A 22,512-nucleotide genomic window follows, 5' to 3' on the forward strand; every position below is an offset into this window, starting at 1 on the left:
CGCTAAGTGGTTGGACGTCCACGACTCTTCACAAAACGTGGGGTTCGGAGGCTCGTCTGCTTTGTAAAGTAGGATAGATGGTGATCTGTGGCATCTTTGCCGAAAGAGCACAATAATGGTGCTCTCACAGGTGTCTGGGAGGACACTGTACATCGTACTTTGTTGTATATGGAGCCCCGCAGCAGACCACCCCTACGTGTTCTCATGTTGACCTAACGACGTCGTCAATTACGATTGCAGTGGTCACGGGACCATCGTAATTCGACAGTCGATCAATGCGTGTCGGCTCCTCGGGCGAATCACATTTTTGCTACACAACGTCGGTGGTCGTCTCCATAAACACCGTCATCGAGGTGAACGGCGGCTAGAAACGTATTATGCTATGACAGACATTCTCCCGTCCTTGCATGAAACCTGTGGTAGTAATCGATAACACACACACAGCTGCCAACCACCTGCATCGCTCCATGCTTGATGTCTTCCCCGATGGCGATGTCATTTTTCAGTAGATAATTGTGTGTGTCTCGGAGCCATAACAGTGGTTTGCGAAGCACTGCTGTGAACTCACGTTTACGTCTCGGCGACCAAGTACGCCTGTTGTAAATCCTATGGAACACATCTGGGTCGCTATAGGGCGCCATAGCCGCATACGCAAATCAGCAGCCCATTATATTCTCGAGTTACGTGACCTGTGCGTAGACATTTAATGCCGCATACTTTCTCAAACCTAATACCCGCCAGGGTAGCCGAGAGTGCTAACGCGCTGCTTCCTGGACTCGGATAGGCGCGCCGGCCTCGAGGGCCAGTGTGCCAGCCAGCCTGGATGTGGTTTTTAGGCGGTTTTCCACATCCCGCTAGGTGAATACCGGGCTGGTCCCCACGTTCCGCCTCAGTTACACACGTCGCAGACATTGTAACACGTCCGCACTATTTCACGATTTACATTAGACGCAGACCGTTGGGGTACACTGATTCCATCCCGGGGCGTATGGGGTGGCGGCAGGAAGGGCATCCGGCCATCCCTAAAGCTAACATTGCCAAATCCGTTGTAACCATGCCGACCCTGCGATCGCAGCGGGACTATGGCATAAGCGAAAGAAAGAAAGACTTTCTCAAACCTAGTCCCAAACTGTTGGATCCCTGATACGCAGAATCAGTGATGTATTTCGTTCCGAAGACGAACAAACAAGCTATTAAGCAGGTGATCATAATGTTTTGGCTCATTAGTGTAAAGGTTAATTTACATGGTGAAAGTAGCTGTGTTCCTTTTACATGATGCAAGGATAAAATCTGTGTGTGAGTAAGCAAGTATTATTTAATTAATGGAAAGTAGATTGCGGTTTCACAGCAGCTCACTTAATTTTTAAAAAGGGTGAAAATGAATGCAATAGCAGTACATTAAGAAAATTAGATTACAGCAGTGAAAAATACAGTGCTCTTTAGACAGTTCCACAGTGGACGTGAGAAAGGAAGTAACAAGGTTTCATATTTCGCAGCATTTGTGGTGCAAGACTGAAAATACTCGCTTTTAAATTAGTCTTTAGGGCGTCGTAAACAGCGTTCAACATATCACATAAAAACTATGAAATAGTACTTTTCAGAATCAGGTACAAGCTTCAATAGTGGAAAGCTGTAATCGCCAGATGCCAAATGTAGAAGTGCCTCTTGTACTTTTACTTGAGTCAGAGCAGTATCTTTAATGTGAGAATCGTATTTTTAAAAGAGCTCGATTCACACCTCTGCAAATACTCCAAATTAGCTTTACATACTGGTCTTCGGCCTTACGTACTCGAATTGATGACCTTGAAAAGCAAGATAACAAATACACTGTTTTGCTGAATTCTTTTAAAGTTGTGCAGACTGTCAGTCAACATACGTGTGAAAGACAAACATAAAGTTTACAATAATATACTATGAACACCTAAAGCACTGAAAAGTGGAAACACATACAACACATTTGCGAACCACTTCATGTAAAAGACACAGTATCACCACCCTGTCTGTATCAAAACGCAAGTAAGCAGTAATAATAATTTGTAGACAGCTAACGTCCACCTAACGAGTCCGAAAAATGCCCACTATACAGTAACTCTAAGCATACGACACTTGCTATATTACCATTTCGTTCTCTTCTTTGGGACAGGAATGCCCTTTTTGCTTGTGCTAGTCCACTTTCTATGTCGTCCTTGCTCCGTCTATCACACGTTATTTTGCTTCCAAGGTAGCAGATTTCCTTCATCTCGTCCACTGAGTCGTCTCCAATTTTGTCGTTAATTTTATCGCCAATCTCATTTCTGCTATTCCACACAATTTTCGTCTTTCTTCGATTTATTCTGTCTACAGTTTGTGCCCAGCTGACTGTTAATTCAGTATGTTATGTAATTCTCGCTTGCAGACAGGAAACCAATGTCATCAGCGAATCTTATCGTTGATAATCTTTCACCCTGAATTTCAATCCCACTCCTGAACCTATCTTTTATTTCCATCATTGCTTCATCGATGTACAGATTGAACAATAGGGAAGAAAGGCTGCATCCGTCTTACATTCTTTTTAGTCCAAGTACTTCGTTCTTGGTGGTTCATTCTTATTGTTCCTTGTTCGTTCTTACCAGTCTTTCCCTGTAGCTTAACCTATTTTTCTGAGAATTTCAAACATTTTGCACCATTTTTAATTGTCGAGTGCTTTATCTAGGTTGACAAATCGCATGAAGGTGATTTCATTTTTCTTAAGTCTTGCTTCCATTATCAAATGCAACGTCAGATCTGCTTCTCTGCTGCCTTTACCTTTCCTAAAGCCAAACTTACCGTCATCTAATAGATGCTCCATTTTTTTCCATTCATCTGTATGTTATTCTGGTCAGCAACTGTGGCGATGCATCAGAAAGTCAGCTGATTGTATGATAGTTTTCGCATTTATCCGCACTAAAGACTTCTAAAATTACCCCACTTCACAAAAAGGGCTCTAAAAATGATGTAGCCAATTACCGGCCCATAGCACAGCTCAGCTCATTCTCAAAAATATTTGAAAAATTATTTTACACCAGATTGGAAGACTTTACTAATAAACTATCCTTATTGACAAAACACCAGCATGGTTTTAGAAAGCAAAAGACAACCACCACAGCTATTTATGAGTATCTCAACGAAACCTTAAAAGCACTGGATAATAAGGAAATCACTACTGGTATCTTTTTAGATTTATCCAAAGCGTTTGATGTAATTGACCATACCATACTCCTTAAGAAGTTAGCAAATAAAGGTATAAGAGGAATTGCAAACAAATGGTTAGAATCTTACCTGTCAAACAGATTTCAAAAAGTTGAAATTAATTTTGAAAAAAAAAAGAATACAACCACCCATCAATCTACTGTCCACTCCTCTGACACAATGCCTATTAGATATGGTGTGCCACAAGGCTCAATCCTGGGACCCATACTGTTTCTGCTATACATTGATGATATAAGCACAAAGCTTGCTACAGGACATACCACACTATTTGCCGATGACACAAGTATTCTAATAACGGGTACTGATACAGAGGACCTCAACCAAAAAATTAAACCGCTTATGTCGTCACTCAGCAAATGGTTCAACAAGAACAAACTGATTATAAACATACAGAAAACAACCTACATCAACTTCAGACTCTCATCCCAAAAACAATAAATGCCTGATGTGATTCTAAATAACCAAGAGCTTATGTGTGTGGACTCCGTCAAGTTTCTTGGCATATGGCTTGCAGAAAATCTTAAGTGGAAGACACACACAAATTATATCTCAAAAAAGCTCTCAACTGTGTGTTACATTTTAAGGGTACTCAAAAAGTCAGTCACAAAATCTGTTCTCATACATGTATATTATGCTTACTTCCATTCTACATTACAGTATGGAATCATATTTTGGGGGAACTCACCTGGAGGTAGATGCATTTTCAAAATGCAAAAAATGGCAATACGCATAATATGTAATCTAAGACATAATGAATCATGCAGACAACATTTCAAAACAAATGGCATTATGACACTGCCCTCTGCTTACATTTATAATATCGTCTCATTTGTCAAGTCATACCTGTTAAACAATGACTGCACACTAAAATTCAATGGAGATATTCATAACTATGCAACAAGGCAGCAATCTGACCTACATATGATTCAGCCCAGAACTACCTGCTACCAAAAAAGTGTTTTAAATGTTGGTATAAAAATGTATAATAATTTACCCAATGAAATCAAAGCAACAAAGAACCCAAGAGCCTTCACACATAAGTTAAAAAAATATCTCTTGGACCATTGCTTTTATGCAGTTGATCATTTTTTTGAAAGGGGTTAAAAATGTAAAAAATATGATAAATGTTCAATTAGGTCTGAAAATTATATACTGTGCATGTCTATGAAATACACTGGACTACTTTACTATTACATTTGTATTGGCTGTTTGTATTTTACCATACAACATTTGCATTTACTGTTTTGTTAAAGATAGCTAACTTCCTCATTGCAAAATGATGTAAAATCAATTTATTAAATATTACCTGCAAATATGTTCCCTTGACCTATCCAATATCGTATGTAAAATCTTACATCTCTTTGATTTGTATTAACTGTTTTGTTGAAGATAGATAATTTCCTTGCTACAAAATAATGTAAACATCAATTTGTAAAAATTACTGTAAATAGCTCTCTTGACCTATCCAATATCATATGTACAGCTGTACAATACTATGATTGCCTGGATCAATAAAAATACAATACAATACAATACTTGCTGTCTTCGGTCATGTGCATGTGGTAGCTTCCGAAAGTCGGACGGTGTGTCTCCTCTCACATATTCTACACATCAGATACAATAGTCGTTTGATAGTCTATGTCCCTCCCAGTGGCTTCAGAAAGTCCGAAGGAATGTTATCTTTATCCTCCACCTTAATTAATGCAAACTCTGTTCGAATCCAACTCTAATACTGTATCACCTATGTCATCCATTTCGACTCCCAATTCTTCTTCTGCCACTTTATTACATAGTTCCTCCCCCTCGTAGAGACATTCAGTATACACTTTCCACCCAGCTGCTTTAAAGTGGAATTCCTCTTCACTCTTAATGCTGACTTCTACGCTTTTAATTTCAACGAAGGTTGTTTTGACATTTTTATATGCGGAATCGGTCCTTCTAACGACGATTTCTCTTTTTATTCCTTTACATTTTTCCTACAGCCATTTCACGTTAGCTTCTCTGCACTTCCTTATTATTCCATTCAATGTGACTTACGTTGCTGTATTTCTGTCGTTTCTTGAGCATTTTTATACCTCCGTCCTTCGTCGACCAATTTTAGTATTTCTTCTGTTACCCAAGGTATTTTGCAGTTGCTTTCCTTGCACATACACTTGTCTGCCCAACTTCTGTTAGTGTCCTATTTAGTGATGTACATTCCTCTTCAACTGAACTGCCTACTGCGGTATTCATTACCGCAGTATTTACAGCCTCAGAGCAATTCAAATGTGCATCCCCATTTCTCAGTACTTCAGTATTCCACTTCTTTCCTCGTTGGTTCTTTCTCACGATTCACTTAAACCTCAGCCTACCCTTTACAATTGCTAAACATTGGTCGCCAATGAGTCTGTATCTGCTCCTGGCCTGGCCTTACATTCCAATATTTGATTTCGGAATCTCTTTCTCACCATGATGCAATCCAGCTGGTTTCTTTGTGGCTTCAGGCCTCTACCAACTATACTTCCTTCTTATTTGATTTTTGAGCAATGTCTTGGCTATTAATAGCTGAAACTTACTGCAGAACTCAATTAGCCTTTCGCCTTTCACATTCCTATTACCGAGCCCATACTTTCATGGGCGGCCATACCCGCGGACAAGGGTAGACCGCACGCCCCTCCATCCCCTATTTCCTTTCACGGGAAGCAAAAACTATAGTATAGTCAATTTTTTTTTCTTTTCAAGAAAATTATTTAAAGGTCGATGTTACGCAGGTTTTTAACAGGGCCGGAACTGGAACTTTTTGTGGCTTATCACAAGTCGCCATTCGTCTTCCAAAATACTGAAAATGCCCCATGCTCTCAGGTCTAGCCCCTTCCCCCTCTCACCCTTCAAACAATCGTACGGGCGCCTTTGCATACTTTCCCGTAACCCTGTCTTCTGTTCCTTCCCCTTCTACCCGGGGGCGAATTTAGCTATTTGCCGCCCCAGGCACAGATAAATCCTTCCAATTTCGACTTAAAAGTAGAACCAAGGAAGTTACATCTGTACGTAACAGAATACTATGTCTGCTTCTGCTGTTAATAATAATAATAATAAATACACTCATATTGAATTTGTCCACCGCTCGCGGTAGCGTTCTCTCTTCCCGAGCACGGAGTCCTGGGTTCGATTCCCGACGGGGTCAGGGACTTGCACCTACCGCGAGGTGACTGGGTGTTGTGTCGTCTTCATCATCATTCATCCCCATTACGGTCGGAGCAAGGCAACGGCAAACCACCGCCCTTAGGACCTTGCGTAGTACAGCGATGCGGGTCTCCCGCATCGTTCCCCTATGCTCTATCAAGAAGTATGGGACTTCATTTCCATATTGAATTCACCACACAAGTTAGGCAAAGCTGTTTACGGTGTGCTTTCTCTCTAGCAAACTCCGTCGGTTACATCTTCGTAATCTAGTTCCTGTGTTACTTCAGAATTCATCGAGAAGACGGGATCTGACTGGATCCTGGTAAATGGATGACCGCAAATAATTCTTGACTGTTTTCAAAAGTAAAATTCTGCCTACAATTGGTTGCGGCGTTTGACAACAATATTCGTAGCGCAATCTCCAAATTAGGAAATAGTTCTTGAACCAGTTTTTCACGCAACACTCTACACAGAATACTTAGAGAGAAGGTTTTTATTTCCTTGCTAGTCACATATGCTATAAAATTAATAACATCGCTGTTCAAAACTTCCAAGTCGTCTTTGTAACAATTTTGCAGTTTTCTAGGACATCTCAATAGTTTAGTGTTGTCTCGTCCAGGAAAATTATTTAGGAGCCGAAAATTGCTGTAAAACTCTTCCAATGATTTTTTTCTTTTCTACAATTTCGATACCAATCTGTCTATAATAACCAGAAATACAGTCGCCCTAAAATCTTCCTTTCCTACAAAAATAGTATCAAGCTCTTCTGTTTAATCCACTTTCAGTCTTCTTGACTTTTTCCTTTTATGTGGCTGGTTTGACCATATTTATCTTACTCCTTTCAATGCCAGCGATTTCTCTCCAACGTATTCAAGTAAAGAATCGTACAACGTTATTACAACTTTATGAGTGTCAACACTTTGCAACAATTTACGTGTGACATTAGATATTTTCAGTATCACTGAAAAAAAGTTGTCTTCATCGCAATTTCCGGACTCTGCAGGCTGCGCAGCATCCCAGTCGTCTCGCATCTCAGTGAAGCATTTTAGTGTCATCATGCTGAATAAATTTCAACGGTGATATTATTTCTAGGCAGTCAACGTTGAGACTACAGGAGGCATTGTGCCCTGACCAGTGTGTTTCTGACGGTCATTTTATGGAGACTGAACTATTTACTTTTGACTGCAAAATATTCCAACGTTTCGTCAAAGCAGAGAAGACAATGTAAATCTGTTGCAACAAACGGAAAAATGAAGCCGCTTGGGGACAACTGTGCTGCACACGATTCTATTGAGCTAAGAGAATGAGCGGCACACGGAACATATACAGCAACAGGGTTGGTTTTATTTAATTCTTGCCTGGAGACCAGAGTTGCACGAGTCATGTTGCTAGCATTGTCATATGAATTGCCGCTGCATAAGTGGATGTCCAGACCGTGTTTACTTAGTAAATATATCCATGGAATGAGGAGTCAAAAAGGGGCAATCCTAGTCAGCAGCAGAAGTAACTTCGGATATGCTGCAGGGAAGTGTGTTGGGACCCTTGCTCTTCATATTGTTTAGTAATGACCTTGCAGACAATATCAATAGTAAAATCAGGCTTTTTGCAGGTCATGCAGTTATCTACAATGAAGTACTATCTGAAAGAAGCTGCATAAATATTCAGTCAGTTCTTGATAAGACATCAGAGTCATAGAGAGATTTGCAACTTGTTTCAAATGTTCAGAAATGTAAAATTTCACATAACGAAAAAAAAAAAAAAAAAAACATTGTATCCTATGACTATAGCAATAAGTCACTGATGGAATCGGCCAACTCATTCAAATAGCTGAGTTTAACACTTTGTGGGAGTATGAAATGGAACAATCACATAGGTTCAGTCGTGGGTAAAGCAGGTGCTAGATTACTGGGTAAGTGCAATCAATCTACCATGGAGATTGTTTACAAATGACTCACGTGACTGGTGCTAGAATATTGCTTAATTATGTGGAACCCGTACTAGATAGGACAAACAGGGGATATTGAACATGTACCGAGACGGGCAGCATGGATGGTCACAGATTTGTTTCATCAGTGGGAGAGTTTTACAGAGATACTGAAGGAACTGAACTGGAAGACTCTTGAAGATAGACATAAACTATCCTGAGAACGTCTGTTAACAAAGCTTCAAGAGCAGGAATTAAATGATTATTCTAGGAATATACTACAACCTCCCCCTATGTTTCGCTCGCATAGGGGTCATGGGGATGAAGTTAGAATAATTACTCCTCACACAGAGGCATTCAAATAATCATTTTTCCCATGTTACCTATGTGAATAAAAAAGGTAGAAACCCTAATACTAGTAAAATGGGATGTACACTTTGCCATGCACCTCATAGTGCTTTGCACAGAGTGTAGATGAAGAAGAAGATTTATTACTGAATCAGCTAATTCTTCTGATTTGTGTCTTAAATTTTGGACAAAACAGATAAATTTTTCAATAGGGAATACATCTTTTAATAAATACCTTATAACAAAAGACAGCTGATCCACATGTATAATATTGGGTAGAGTCTAATATGGTGCAAAATATTTAGTTTCCTTCATCACTACCCTTTCTACCAGGATTGATGCAAACTCATCAGATTATTTGCTCTCTTTTCCTTTTTTTCCATAAATTTATCGAAATCTGCTATTAGCTGTGGTGCCATCTCGAAATTCCTAAGTGTTTTAACCCAAACGGTAGTTGTGACCCCTGAAAGATAGACATTTAATGGAAAAGTCATTAACTGCAGCAGCAATTCATATCAACACGACCTTCTTATATTTTACTTTTGTCTCAAGGTGTGATGTCACTTTTTCAACTACTCTTCCCGAGTTTGCATTGGTTATTTTTGAAGTCACATCATGTGAAGCAGATGTTATCTTGTGTAGCCCAAGGAAAGAATAACATGGGAAATTAAGGTCATCAGGTGTGTTTCATATGGCGTAATGAAAAGTTTATACAGAAGCCAAATATCTTTGCAGTTCTGGTGAAAAAGCAACCTCCATTAATTAGTAGACTCAAACATACACACACCATTAGCAAAGTCCGAAGCAAAAGTGTGACATGAAAATCAATGAAAAAATCTCCAAAGACTTCTTTCCCAAAACTTGCTTGTACCTGATGATGACATAGTTGTGAAGCAATGGAGTTTGTGGTCGACTTTAGGAATCTAATGAGTCATCTGTCTCTCCACTTTCTGTCACAAAACGCCTCAAGTAAGTAAAGAGGTGAGTCAGAGTTATATGTCAACACTAACATGCCCCCTCCACCACCCCATCTGAACTTAAAATGGCTTCTGGACACCTGTGGAGGAAATAAGATGCTTTTCTAGGTGAGGCCTGTGTGTTCCTGTTGAGCAGATACATTTCAAAGACACATGTGCGTTCTTGCTTGTGGGTGACACTTCATGTAATTGTCTTGCGACTCCCATGACTGTAATTATGCCCCTGATCCAACAGCAAAGTTAATAAGGCTGTTGAGTTGTTCCTTATGTGGCATTTAAATTTATTGATTTGACTGTTATGGGTGATAAATTATGAAATAAAATAAACAGCTGAAAGAAAAGTTTATGTTTGGTCAATCTCATTGTAAGTCAAATGTCTTCTATTCCAGAATGCAACAGGACCACAGCTGATGGCGTGAAGCAACGTGTACGTGTGTTGTGCTGGGTGATGACTGGTCCTGAGAACCATGCCACTAAGGCAGCTGCCGTCAATGCCACATGGGGCCAACATTGTGACAAGCTGCTCTTCATGACCTCCAAACATGGTGAGTGTTGATTGTTAAATTACTCTCAGAATAAAAGTATTGATACACCATCAAAAAAGTGAAGAACTGTGTAGCTTTTGTGCCTGGGACGCCCCTGGGTGACACTCACATGCCAAATTTAAATGTTTGTCTTACTTTGCACCTTTTAACACTATCAAGTTAGTGTCCTAATTTCATAATAGTGCATGTAGGGTGTTGTACTCTAATAGTGGGAAAAGGGTACCCACAAATGACCTATTCCTCTTAAAACCAAAGAGAAAATCTGTTAACTCTGTAATGGCATGGGCCCAGACAGCAGCCCTGTGCCCTCCTCAGGGTGTGAACCACAGCCAGCCGACACAGCATTTTGTTATACTAGCAGCTGCTTCAGTAGTAGCCCAGTTCTCTGGACAATGCCCTGCCTGCAGGAAGTTTTGACAGTGCTTGTCTTCCACATTAGCAAGCTTTCTTTGGATGTATATACAGGGTGTTACAAAAAGGTACGGCCAAACTTTCAGGAAACATTCCTCACACACAAATAAAGAAAAGATGTTATGTGGACATGTGTCCGGAAACGCTTAATTTCCATGTTAGAGCTCATTTTAGTTTCGTCAGTATGTACTGTACTTCCTCGATTCACCACCAGTTGGCCCAATTGAAGGAAGGTAATGTTGACTTTGGTGCTTGTGTTGACATGCGACTCATTGCTCTACAGTAGCACATCAGTACGTAGCATCCACAGGTTAGTGTTCATCACGAACATGGTTTTGCAGTCAGTGCAATGTTTACAAATGTGGAGTTGGCAGATGCCCATTTTATGTATTGATTAGCACGGGCAATAGCCGTGGCGTGGTACGTTTGTATCGAGGCAGATTTCCAGAATGAAGGTGTCCCGACAGGAAGACGTTCGAAGCAATTGATCGGCATCTTAGGGAGCACGGAACATTCCAGCCTATGACTCACGACTGGGGGTTGACGATAACCCTAATGTCAGCATCAGAGAAGTTGCTGCTGTACAAGGTAACGTTGACCACGTCACTGTATGGAGAGTGCTACGGGAGAACCAGTTGTTTCCGTACCATGTACAGCGTGTGCAGGCACTATCAGCAGCTGATTGGCCTCCACAGGTACACTTCTGCGATTGGTTCATCCAACAAGGTGTCAATCCTCATTTCAGTGCAAATGTTCTCTTTACGGATGAGGCTTCATTCCAACATGATCAAATTGTAAATTTTCACAATCAACATCTGTGGGCTGACGAGAATCAGCACGCAATTGTGCAATCACGTCATCAACACAGATTTTCTGTGAACATTTGGGCAGGCATTGTTGGTGATGTCTCGATTGGGCCCCACGTTCTTCCACCTACGCTCAATAGAGCACGTTATCATGATTTCATACGGGATACTCTACCTGTGCTGCTGGAACATTTGCCTTTACAAGTACGACACAACATGTGGTTCATGCACGATGGAGTTCCTGCACATTTCAGTCGATGTGTTCGTACACTTCTCAACAACAGATTCAGTGACCGATGGATTGGTAGAGGCGGACCAATTCCATGGCCTCCACGCTCTCCTGACCTCAACCCTCTTGATTTTCATTTATGGGGGCATTTGAAAGCTCTTGTCTACGCAACCCCGGTACCAAATTTGGAGACTCTTCGTGCTTGTATTGTGAATGGTTGTGATACAATACGCCATTCTCCAGGGCTGCATCAGCGCATCAGGGATTCCATGCGACGGAGGGTGGATGCATGTATCCTCGCTAACGGAGGACATTTTGAACATTTCCTGTAACAAAGTGTTTGACATCACGCTTGTAAGTTCTGTTGCTGTGTGTTTCCATTCAATGATTAATGTGATTTGAAGAGAAGTAATAAAATGAGCTCTAACATGGAAAGTAAGCGTTTCCGGACCCATGTCCACATAACATATTTTCTTTATTTGTGTGTGAGGAATGTTTCCTGAAAGTTTGGCCGTACCTTTTTGTAACACCCTGTATAACACCCACCCCCCTCTGGCCTGCCAAGCAGGTCATCAGCATAGCAGGGCTGTGCATTGCCACACACGATGTATCAGCTGTACCGTAGAGTTTCAACACTGTGTGATGCAGCTATCGTCATCACAGCTGGGTTGCATACCAACAACCACTGCCTGATGGCCTAGCTATCAGGTCACCTCCACTCTGCTGCCATCACCACAATACCAACTGCTGAGAATCCCACCACTGCTTCACGGTCCATGGTACGGACAGAGGTCCTCTCACCCCTCTGCTGCTGGTGTCTAAAGCTGACAGACACAGTGCCAAGCCACCAGTCTGGAGTCTGAGCAACACTGCCATCACCCACCTTCACTAAGGCACTGGGCCCCTGTGCCAGAAGTCTTTGCCTGCCTGCTGCCTGCCTATCCACAAATCTATAACACTGCCACGGTCTCAGTACCTGATGGGGCAGAACATTGAGTGAGCATATGCATAAACTCCAGGGATATCTGCTGTACCAATGTGATACATCATGGGTTGTTGTGACAGTGTGAGTGAGAGAGTCCCAGGTTAGCTGCAAATTTCTAATTTACATTTTGTTGCATGCTTCTAACAACTCATAACCACATTTGTGTTCTGTTAGTTGAGTACAGGTGCTAAGGTCAGCATAAACACAAGTTTCTGAAGTAACATAGTGAGAGGAGCACAGAAAGAGAGAGAACAGTGTGCATCTGTTGTGAGCCAAACTTCAGCTTATATGCTCCCCCAGGCCACCATATGCGATATGTGCATGGAGAAGTGATGTTGTCTATCCCGAACTGGCATCCATTGGATGATATATGTTGACTTCGTTCACAAGGAGGCTCAATCTTCAGTGTCTGGCCAGAACATCAGATTTACACTGGCATTTACAGAAGTTGCTTTATTTGTTTATTTCACTAATTGCTACATCTAAATTTAGCAAGTTACTCTCTCCAGTTTATTAGTGCATAAAATATTTAAATTGCTAGCATTACACTCTCTCTCTCTCTCTCTCTCTCTCTCTCTCTCTCTCTCCACCATCCCCCCCCCCCCCCCCCCCCCTCCCCAGTCTCCCTCTCTACTTTCCTGGTAACTTCCCTCCGAGCACTAGCTCCTTACCTGTTGAACTAAAGGAGGTCATAAGGAATTAAAACAATGATGATAATTCCTATGACTACAATTTGTGTCCTCAGTGCAGTGATTTACCTTACCTCAAACATAATCATTTTTATGTAGTCTTCAGAGTCTTTATACACTTTTCTACCCACGAGAACCAGCTTCAGTGTGCTCTGAGACATCTAGATTAAACTTGAGCAGTTGGAAACTTTCCAATAGTGTGACTGTAAATTGCTAGTGCTAAACTGATAAAATGTTACCTGCTGATGCTATAGACAGTAATTATTACGGAAAAGTACTGGACACATTCTCCAAATACTCTCTTAAGCAGTTTGTCCAACAGAAATGTTTTAAATCCCTTTGTAAATAAAGAGACTATACCTTCTTTACTCTGTCAGCAGAGACACAAGAGTTGGTAAATTTAGTACCATCACAGCAGCAATACTTACTGAAGGCAAACAATTTGTTAAGAAGCCATGATGATCAATTGTTAGGGCAGTTAAGCTTTCACTATTGTACCTTCCATCTTCCAACAGAATATATGTGTATGTGTGTGTGTGTGTGTATGTAATAGGTACTGTTACCATTAAAATATAACTTATTACCAGTTTACATACAGGATGGTTATAACTAAACTTTCGCTACTTGAGAGGACACATATTAAAAATGACATATCATAGAACAACAAAACTTCATGGAAACATTTGTAAGTACATGTGGAAGAGAAATAATGAATAAACCATAGAAAGAAATAGTTTTAATTTTCACATTAGAGGATAACATTTGTTAATTGCATACCATTTTTATGTCCCAGCTGACAAACGTTGCTCAGTGTGGCGACCATTTGCACCACAAGGGCCTGGAAGCTTGTACAGGTACCATTTCACAGTTGTCTGCAACACTTTGCAAACAGTGGACCATGGAATGTACAGCTGTCCTGACAGCTTGTGCATTGCTTGAAGATCACACATTGTGCCCAGAATTCTCAGCCATGGTAACAGTAACTACTTTCACAATTTGTGGCCCAATAGACTCTCAGCCCTTCCCAGGACCAACTCCAAAATTGCCATTCATTTCAAACTTCCAAATCAATTTCTTCAGCCTTAGTCAGAAAGAGCACCTCTCCATATTCTTTTAATGTATCAATTCTCATGAAGAGCAGCAGCACTACTGCTGTTATTTTGGTGAAATGGCTTTATGAATAAAGCCGTGCTCATATTGTCCAGACCATGCTGACTGTCTGCAATTGTAATGCGCACTGATGCTTGTGTTTCATTCCTATGTTGCAGTACTAGTACCAGCACTTAATGGCAAGTCATGACAGTAACACTACTAACAACACAAATACTGCATTGCACAGTCTGAACATCATTCCTACAAAGTTGGGTACCTATATGGTAAACCTTTTTCCATGTACACTGGCTCAAGTAGCGAAAGCTTAATTATAACAACATGCTGTCTGGATGCAGATATAAGGCAATAGTCTTTATTTGTCTAATGATTCATTACACTGCACAACAGATTGAAGTCTACCCTAAATACATCCTTAGTGGACTTAATTAGATCTTCAAAAACTGCTGTGCAGCAGCTGTGTAGTTCTGACATGTAGTGGTAGATCTGGTGGTGGTAGTAGTAGTTTTATTGACAAGAATGGGATAATTTTGAGTTTCTATTTTCTTATCTTGTTAGACAAAGCATGATCTGCTCTCCTGTCTATATTGTAGGATACAATTTTATGCTTACGGCCTGTGTTATATGTCACTGTGTTATATATATATCAAGGATGTTATCAGTTCAGAACAGATGCTAAGACCACAATTTGGTCTTCACTTATAGGTAGCTGGTTAGTGCCAGTAAGCCTAATGTCCATATCACCTATTAACAACTCCCATCTATCTGCAATACTCTCTATTGCTCACTCTCCATCATGTTAGCTAATTGCCTTTTCAGTGTTGCAGTGCAGAACAACTGAAATATTAGAGTAGTTAAAACACTGAGCTTATGTTTGAGAGGAGTATAGTTGAATTCCAGTATGACAATCCTCACTTAGATTTTCCTCAAATCACCCTTCAACTTACCATGACGGTTCTCTCAGCAAGGCTACAGGCAGTTCTCACCCTCATCCTTGCCTACTTGAGCCAATGCTCTACATTTAATGACCTGACAGGACAGGACTGTAACCTCTTCCTTTGCTATTGTAAGTGCAGACAGTTTTACAAGGAGGTTGTAATATGCAATTTTTCATACGAGGTGCAATGGACAGTTGAGCAATGGTGTTATGATATGTATATTTAAATCAAGTTCCATTACTTGAATAAATGAATATAAGTATGCTTTGTGGTCTTGAACTGCTGCCACAATTTTATGGTTGAAATATCTGTAGCAGTTGCATTTTCGCACAATCTTCTTCTTTCGTGTGATGTTATTGAGACATCATCATGCACCTTTAAAACTTGTTACCTCGATATTTTATCAGAAATTGCTATTCATTAATGTCAACTACATGGAGTTTTTTTTTTGCTATCCACAGATACCACACTACCCACAGTGGCACTTGATGTTTCAGAAGGGCGGCAGCATCTTTGGGCTAAGACTCAAGCTGCGTTCAAATATATTGTCCACGAAGGCCTGTTGGAGAGTACTGATTGGGTGCTTAAGGCTGATGATGACACGTCAGTATCACTGAAATGCAGGTTTTTAAAGATAGAAGCAAGGAGTTGCAATAGAGCTATTATGGTGTAAGGCATGTGCAAGGAGAATCATATACTCTAACATGAACTACTCCATTCTGAGTGAAAGAAGGAATGAGGGAGAATTCTCACACAAACATATGACCTAGCATGGGCAGTAAGCCAACAAATGAATTTTAAGTATTTTCTGTCATAGTACATTCTTCTGATGTTCTGGGCATTGTGTCAAATGGTGCCACTAAAACTGTGATAGTTCAGCAAAACACTTAGTATTTTGTTTATTTACTATTTATCATGTTATATATTACCATGCAACCCCCTTCTACATTGTCATGGAAAGAGTCAGTACATAATTTACAGAATGTTGATTAAAATTTTTATACACAAATAATTAAAGAATTAATAAAACATGAAGAAAATTATTAGAAAGTGTTAGGTTGATGCGTAAGTTCATAGCAATTTTCAATAAGTTTAAAAATCACAGCAGATACACACAACAGAGACTTCACTATTTACAACTGTTTTCCAGTGTGGGGGTAACTTTCCAATTCCACCACTGTAGGTATCATGTGGTTTAAACAACTAATTGAGCCACGTTTGGAGTGCATTTTCATCTGGAAAGGGAATTCCTTGAAGGTTGTTCAATAGAGAGTGGAAAATATGAAACTCTGAGGGCGCAAGGTCAGGTGAATTAGATGGGTGTAGAATGACTTCAAACTCAACTCCTGAATAGTGTTTTTTTCTCAGTCTAGCAGAAAGCAGATAGGCATTATCATGAAGTAATATCACTTCATGCAGACTTTCTGGTCATTGTTCATGGATTGCATCAGGAAGACAACTCAGTTGCTGACAAGAAGTATCAGCTATGATGGTTACACTTCAAGGCAGCAATTTGTAGTACACCACATCAATGCTGTTGCACAAGATGTATAATATTATCCTTTGTGGATGCGCACATGTCTTCATAAGAAGAGTTACTCTTCTGTTTGGGTTCACCTATTCTCGCCTTTTCCTTAAGTTAGCATAAAGACACCATTTCTCATCACCTGTAACATAACAGGATAGAAATGGTCCGAGTTGTTCATGAGCCAATTGATGGTGAGCAAGCAGAGATGCACATATGGCCACCAACAGATTTTTTTGTAATTTTGGCTTAGAGTGTGCAGTACTCATACATCCAGTTTTTGAACCTTCCCCATTGCATGAAAATGTCACATGGTCATGGAATGATCCCAGTTTGTCACATTTGCCAGTTCTTGAGTATACTGACACAGATCATTCAAATCTGAAGGTCTTCCTGAACATGGAGAGTCACTAATGCCAAAATGATTCTCCTTAAAATGAGAAAACCATTTTCTTACCTCTCTACGGAAGCCGAACAGAAAGATACATCAGAAATGTTCTGATTTCTCCACTTGGCACTCCATTTTCTAGTATCCACAACTCCACCCTCTATCTCCAAATGAGAAAATATGTAAACTCAAATAGCGATAATAAACTACAAATAAAAAATGGAAATCAATAAATAAATGCTTAGCAACTGGAATACCAACATGCAAAACAAAAATGCTACAAACTTATGCGCCAACCTAATATATAAATAAAGATCAGATTATGGAGAAAAGTTCTGAACTGTTGTGGACAACTGCTGTACAGAACAAAAACTGAGCCACAAGGAAACATTTCAACTTGGAGTTGAATTTTAGGGTTTATCAGTCTTTTTCTCCATTCTGCTAGAAGCCCATTGAAATTGAAACCTGCTGAATAGTGAGCACCTTTCTGTACAATGCTTCACCCTCGAGTGGGCGTGCCATATTTTATAATATGAGCAGGTGCATGGCATACTTCATACTCATCTAAAGAATAGCTGTTTTTATGTTACTAAGGTAAACATGTATGAGCAAAATTAAAGTTTAATCTTTAAACAACGGTGAAGTACACATGCATTATATGAGCTGTGTGACTAGGGCCTCCCGTCGGGTAGACCGTTCGCCGGGTGCAAGTCTCTCAATTTGACGCCACTTCGGCAACATGCGCATCAATGGGGATGAAATGATGATGATTAGGACAACACAACACCCAGTCCTTGAGCGGAGAAAATCTCTGACCCAGCCGGGAATCGAACCCGGGCTCTTAGGATTGACATTCTGTTGCGCTGACCACTGAGCTACTGGGGGCAGACATTATATGAGCTAAATCACTGTTTCATTAGACAATATTAAAATAAATATCCATTATATCACTCTACTGCCGCTTACAAGTGTTATCCTACACTCACTAATGGCCCACTCAAAGCATTAAACAGCACAACTGCATCAAATCCCAGCCATCCGCTTATTCGATTGCTAATTGTCTCATAGACAACTGCCTCATTGTGAGATTGCGCTGTTAGCTCAGAAACTTGGTCATTTTCTTGCATAGATTGTAAATTTTTTCTCACATAGCTCACTATTTATTTTATATTACTGTTGCTCACTGGGGCGAATGACAGCACAACTTATCACAGTGTTAGCTGAGGCAGTAATGAAGGAATAGGTACAGGCTCACAATTGACAAACAATAATGGAACAGTACAAGACAATGTTATTTGTGGTTGGTGCACTTTATATATAGGTGCACCCACTCAAGGGTTAAGGAAGTATTACCCAATTGCAAGTCATTCAATGAATGAATGTGGCTGTTGCTTCTGTATGAGTCAATGTTGTCACCAACAAATCCCAAGTTGGAATATATAATATGTATAAGGACATCACAATTAGAATTCAGAAACACATGAACAATCAACTAAATGTAGTTCACGAAGTGACACCATAGATCAGTCTGATAGTTATTTTCAGGGCTAAGAAAATGTTTGGTGAGTGTACAGAGTTGCTCCCAAAATATAATACTATATAAGATCCAGAATGAGATTTTCACTCTGCAGCGGAGTGTGCGCTGATATGAAACTTCCTGGCAGATTAAAACTGAGTGCCCGACCGAGACTCGAACTCGGGACCTTTGCCTTGCCGAGTTCGAGTTCGAGTTCGGTCGGGCACACAGTTTTAATCTGCCAGGAAGTTTCACTATATAAGATATTAGAATGAAAGTAAACAAGCCTTCTTGTTCTTGTGTCAGAGACAGTGGAGACCATTCTTGCAGTGAAGATGGAAGCATTCAGTTTCTGTACAACACATTGAATGTGATAAATCCAAGAAATCTTTTCATATATTCTCATTCCTAAGAATTGAAATATTCAACTTCACTGGCAATTGTGACCCTGTTGGGACTGTAAACTTTTGCTTTTATTATAGTTCTGAGTACAAATATGTACTTATTGTGTTTTTTTGCAGTTAAACATTAACGTGTTTTCTGAAAACTGTATGGTAATGATACTGACTATCCTATTAGCTACATCATTTATGTTATACTATATTGCATTGCTTGCATTGTTAAGAAAAAGGAGAATAAGAAGAAGAAGAAGAAGAAGATTATGATGATGACATCCTTCATATGAACATATATGTGCAAATGAACAAGCACTGCAACAGCTACAGCAATTATGAAATACATGAAATGTATTCACAGTTGTGAATGTGAATAACCGTAAGCTGCATAAGGGAATGATGACAATGAAAATTTGTACCAGACCAGGACTTGAATCCAGATTTCCCACTTTATGTGAGCAGTCACCTTAACCGCTTTGGCTACCTGTGCATGACTCACTGCCAGACTGACATAAGGAAGTTTGGGTGTGCCTGTGAGTCATGCACAGGTAGCCAAAGTGGTTAAGCTGACTGCTCACATAAAGTGGAAAATCTGGATTCAAGTACTGGTCTGGTACAAATTTTTCCTGTCATCGTTCTCTTATAGAGCTGATGATTGTTCACATTTGCAACTGTGAATACACTTCATGTATTTCATAACAGCTGTAGTTGCTACAATGCATGTTCCTTTGAACAAGCATGTATGTCCAAAGGAACATTGCATTGTTCTTCTTAACAACATAACCCTGCAATATAGTATTTATCCACTGATACTGGGCAGCAATTTTCAATTAAAATGCCCTCCCCCGTACAAGAATTACATAATGTGTGTCCAAGTATAGGTTGTGATGCAGGAATGATGACATATAGAAGTTTGGGTCTGGCTGTGAGTCATGCACAGACAGTCAAAGCAGTTAAGGTGACCACTTGTGTAAAATGGGAGATCCGTTTTTGAGTCCCCATCCAGCACAAACTTTCATAGTCGTCATTCCCTTATACAGCTAATGGTCGTTAGTATTCGCAACTCTGAATTCGTTTTACATGATTCATAACAGCTACAGTCATCACAGTGCATGTTTCTTCACACATGCATGCATGTCTAAAGGAATATTGAGTTGTTCTCCTCAACAACGTAGGCCCTGCAATATCATATTTATCTGAAGATACTGGACAGCAACATTCAATTAAAATGTCTTCCCCTGTATGGGAATTACATAATGTGTGTACAGATACAAGTTGTGATAGAGGAAGGACAAGGTATGGAACTGTTTGTCTGGCCATGAATTGTGCACAGATAGTCAAAGTGGTTAAGGTGACCAACTGCGTAAGATGGAAATCTGGGTTTGAGTCCTGACCCAGCACAAATTTGTATTGTTGTTGTTCCCTTATACTGCTGATGGTTGTTCATATTTGCAAATGCAAATATGTTTCATGTATGTCATTTATATTATCTTCCACATCTTTTACAATAACACTTGTTAAACAATGGAAAATCCTGGATGGAATGCTATTGTTACAATAACACTTGTGTCATTTGCAAAGAGAAAACCTTGTTGAGTTATCTCTGTATGTCCATCTTTTCACAGACGGTTGTGGGACCTCAGCTGTTGAGTTCAGACTGTCAAATTAAACACCTTTCAACTGTCTAAATTTCCAAATTGTTGTTTTATTGGACTACCAGTTTTGAGGATATATTTCGTCATCTTCAGGACTCCTGACTGATGTGTAGGAAGATTCCCACCTTTGGTCCTGTCAGCAGGTGATGTTTGAAGTGATTGCTGTCTCAAAACTATATGGATACCAGTCTTTGAATGGTGACCCCTATTTCAAGTGGACCAAAGGTGGGAATCTTTCTACATGTCGGTCAGAGGCTGTGAAGATGGCGTAATATTTCGTGAAAACTATTAGCCCGATAAAATAACAATTTGGAAATTTAGATGGCTGAAAGGTGTTCAATTTGACATACTGTCAAGTTATCTGTTAGGCTTAGTAGCACGTCATATAATGTATTGAGCAAAGCAATGGACCCAAGACAGAACCCTGTGGCACATCCCACTTTTATATGATGTGAGTCAATTCTGAATCCCTTCCCTGTAAGTTTGAGGACAAAGATTTTTCTTTAGTTAAAGAAAATATCTACTGTACTCAGTGTATCATTTAGCCATGAAAGTGCTTTGTACATAAAATAATAAACTGTGTTGGCTGTTTGCAAACTGCAAGGCTGCCAGTAAATTAGGTTTACTGAGATGTGACACTGTTCTCTTATATATTGTTTTCTCAGAAACTTTGAAAAGGCAAAGAAATTGGTCAGTAACTGTCTACATTATCTCTTTCATCCTTTTTATTATGTGGCTTCACTAACAAGTATTCCAGTCTGTCAGGAAACTGACCACACTTAGAAGATGTCTTAAACTAATATGTGGTGCACTGATCTTCATAACCTCACCTGAAATTTCATCATATATGTGGGAATCTCTACTATTTAGTAATTTAATGATTCATTCAGTTTAATCTTTATTTATTTTCTGTAGCTGCATGTGATACAGTTGTCTCAGTGCACCAGCTTACAAGAATACTGCACATTTACTTGTCCCAATAAAATTTTGATTCAACTTCCCAGTTATATATTTTGCACAACTCCTGTGGATCATAATATGTTGAGCACCTTCATTCTTTCCTGGTATCTATTTCCAAACTAAGAGGGTAAGAACAAAAAAGTGTTAACTATCAATTTAGTAAGGGTTAGAGTGATCACTTTATCTGTCCTCATTTTGAATGTTTCACACACTGTTGAGAAGTATTTCCTAATGAATTGCCAGAAAGCACTGTTTACTATGATAATTGTTTTTTCCTATTGTATTTATTTTCTTGTCTTTGAATTTAACCAAACATATGACATGCAGAGTCTCAAAATATAATTGTTTGGGTTATCACTTTCTTCCGCTGACCTCTTCAGTCGACCACATAGTTTTAATTTTGTCATCTTCGTATCAGTTGTTCATGTAGTAGTACAGGAAGGCATGAATTGTTTTGATGAAAACAAATGACAGTATCTGGAGCAACAGCATTTGGCTCTGACATTCTGATGACAGTGGTCTCTCCAGGAAGGAACTGAAATAGATGCGCTGCCAAGAATGAAGAAACAAGGTAATGACTTCTTAGTTCTCTCACTACATTATCCTCTTCAGTCTTCATGGTTTATCATATCATTGCCAGATCCCTGTGCCTATACCTAACTGAATTATTACCTGCAAAGACATGGGCAGAATCTTTGAAAAATTAGTGGTTGGTAAGCAT

The 22,512-nt window shown here is 39.8% G+C and overlaps 1 protein-coding gene across 2 annotated transcripts in view; it reads left to right on the forward strand.

Annotated features, from left to right (window-relative positions):
• Window positions 1-22,512, forward strand: part of LOC126203005 (glycoprotein-N-acetylgalactosamine 3-beta-galactosyltransferase 1-like) — a 183,241-nt gene that overhangs the window by 85,668 nt on the left and 75,061 nt on the right. For both annotated transcript variants that reach the window (XM_049937204.1, XM_049937205.1), the window contains 2 exons: window positions 10,029-10,184; window positions 15,814-15,955. In XM_049937204.1, the coding sequence (XP_049793161.1) occupies window positions 10,029-10,184; window positions 15,814-15,955 (298 nt within the window). The remainder of the gene's footprint in view (window positions 1-10,028; window positions 10,185-15,813; window positions 15,956-22,512) is intronic.

This window comes from Schistocerca nitens, chromosome 9 (genome assembly GCF_023898315.1).
Source record: "Schistocerca nitens isolate TAMUIC-IGC-003100 chromosome 9, iqSchNite1.1, whole genome shotgun sequence".
Taxonomy (NCBI): Eukaryota; Metazoa; Arthropoda; class Insecta; order Orthoptera; family Acrididae; genus Schistocerca; species Schistocerca nitens.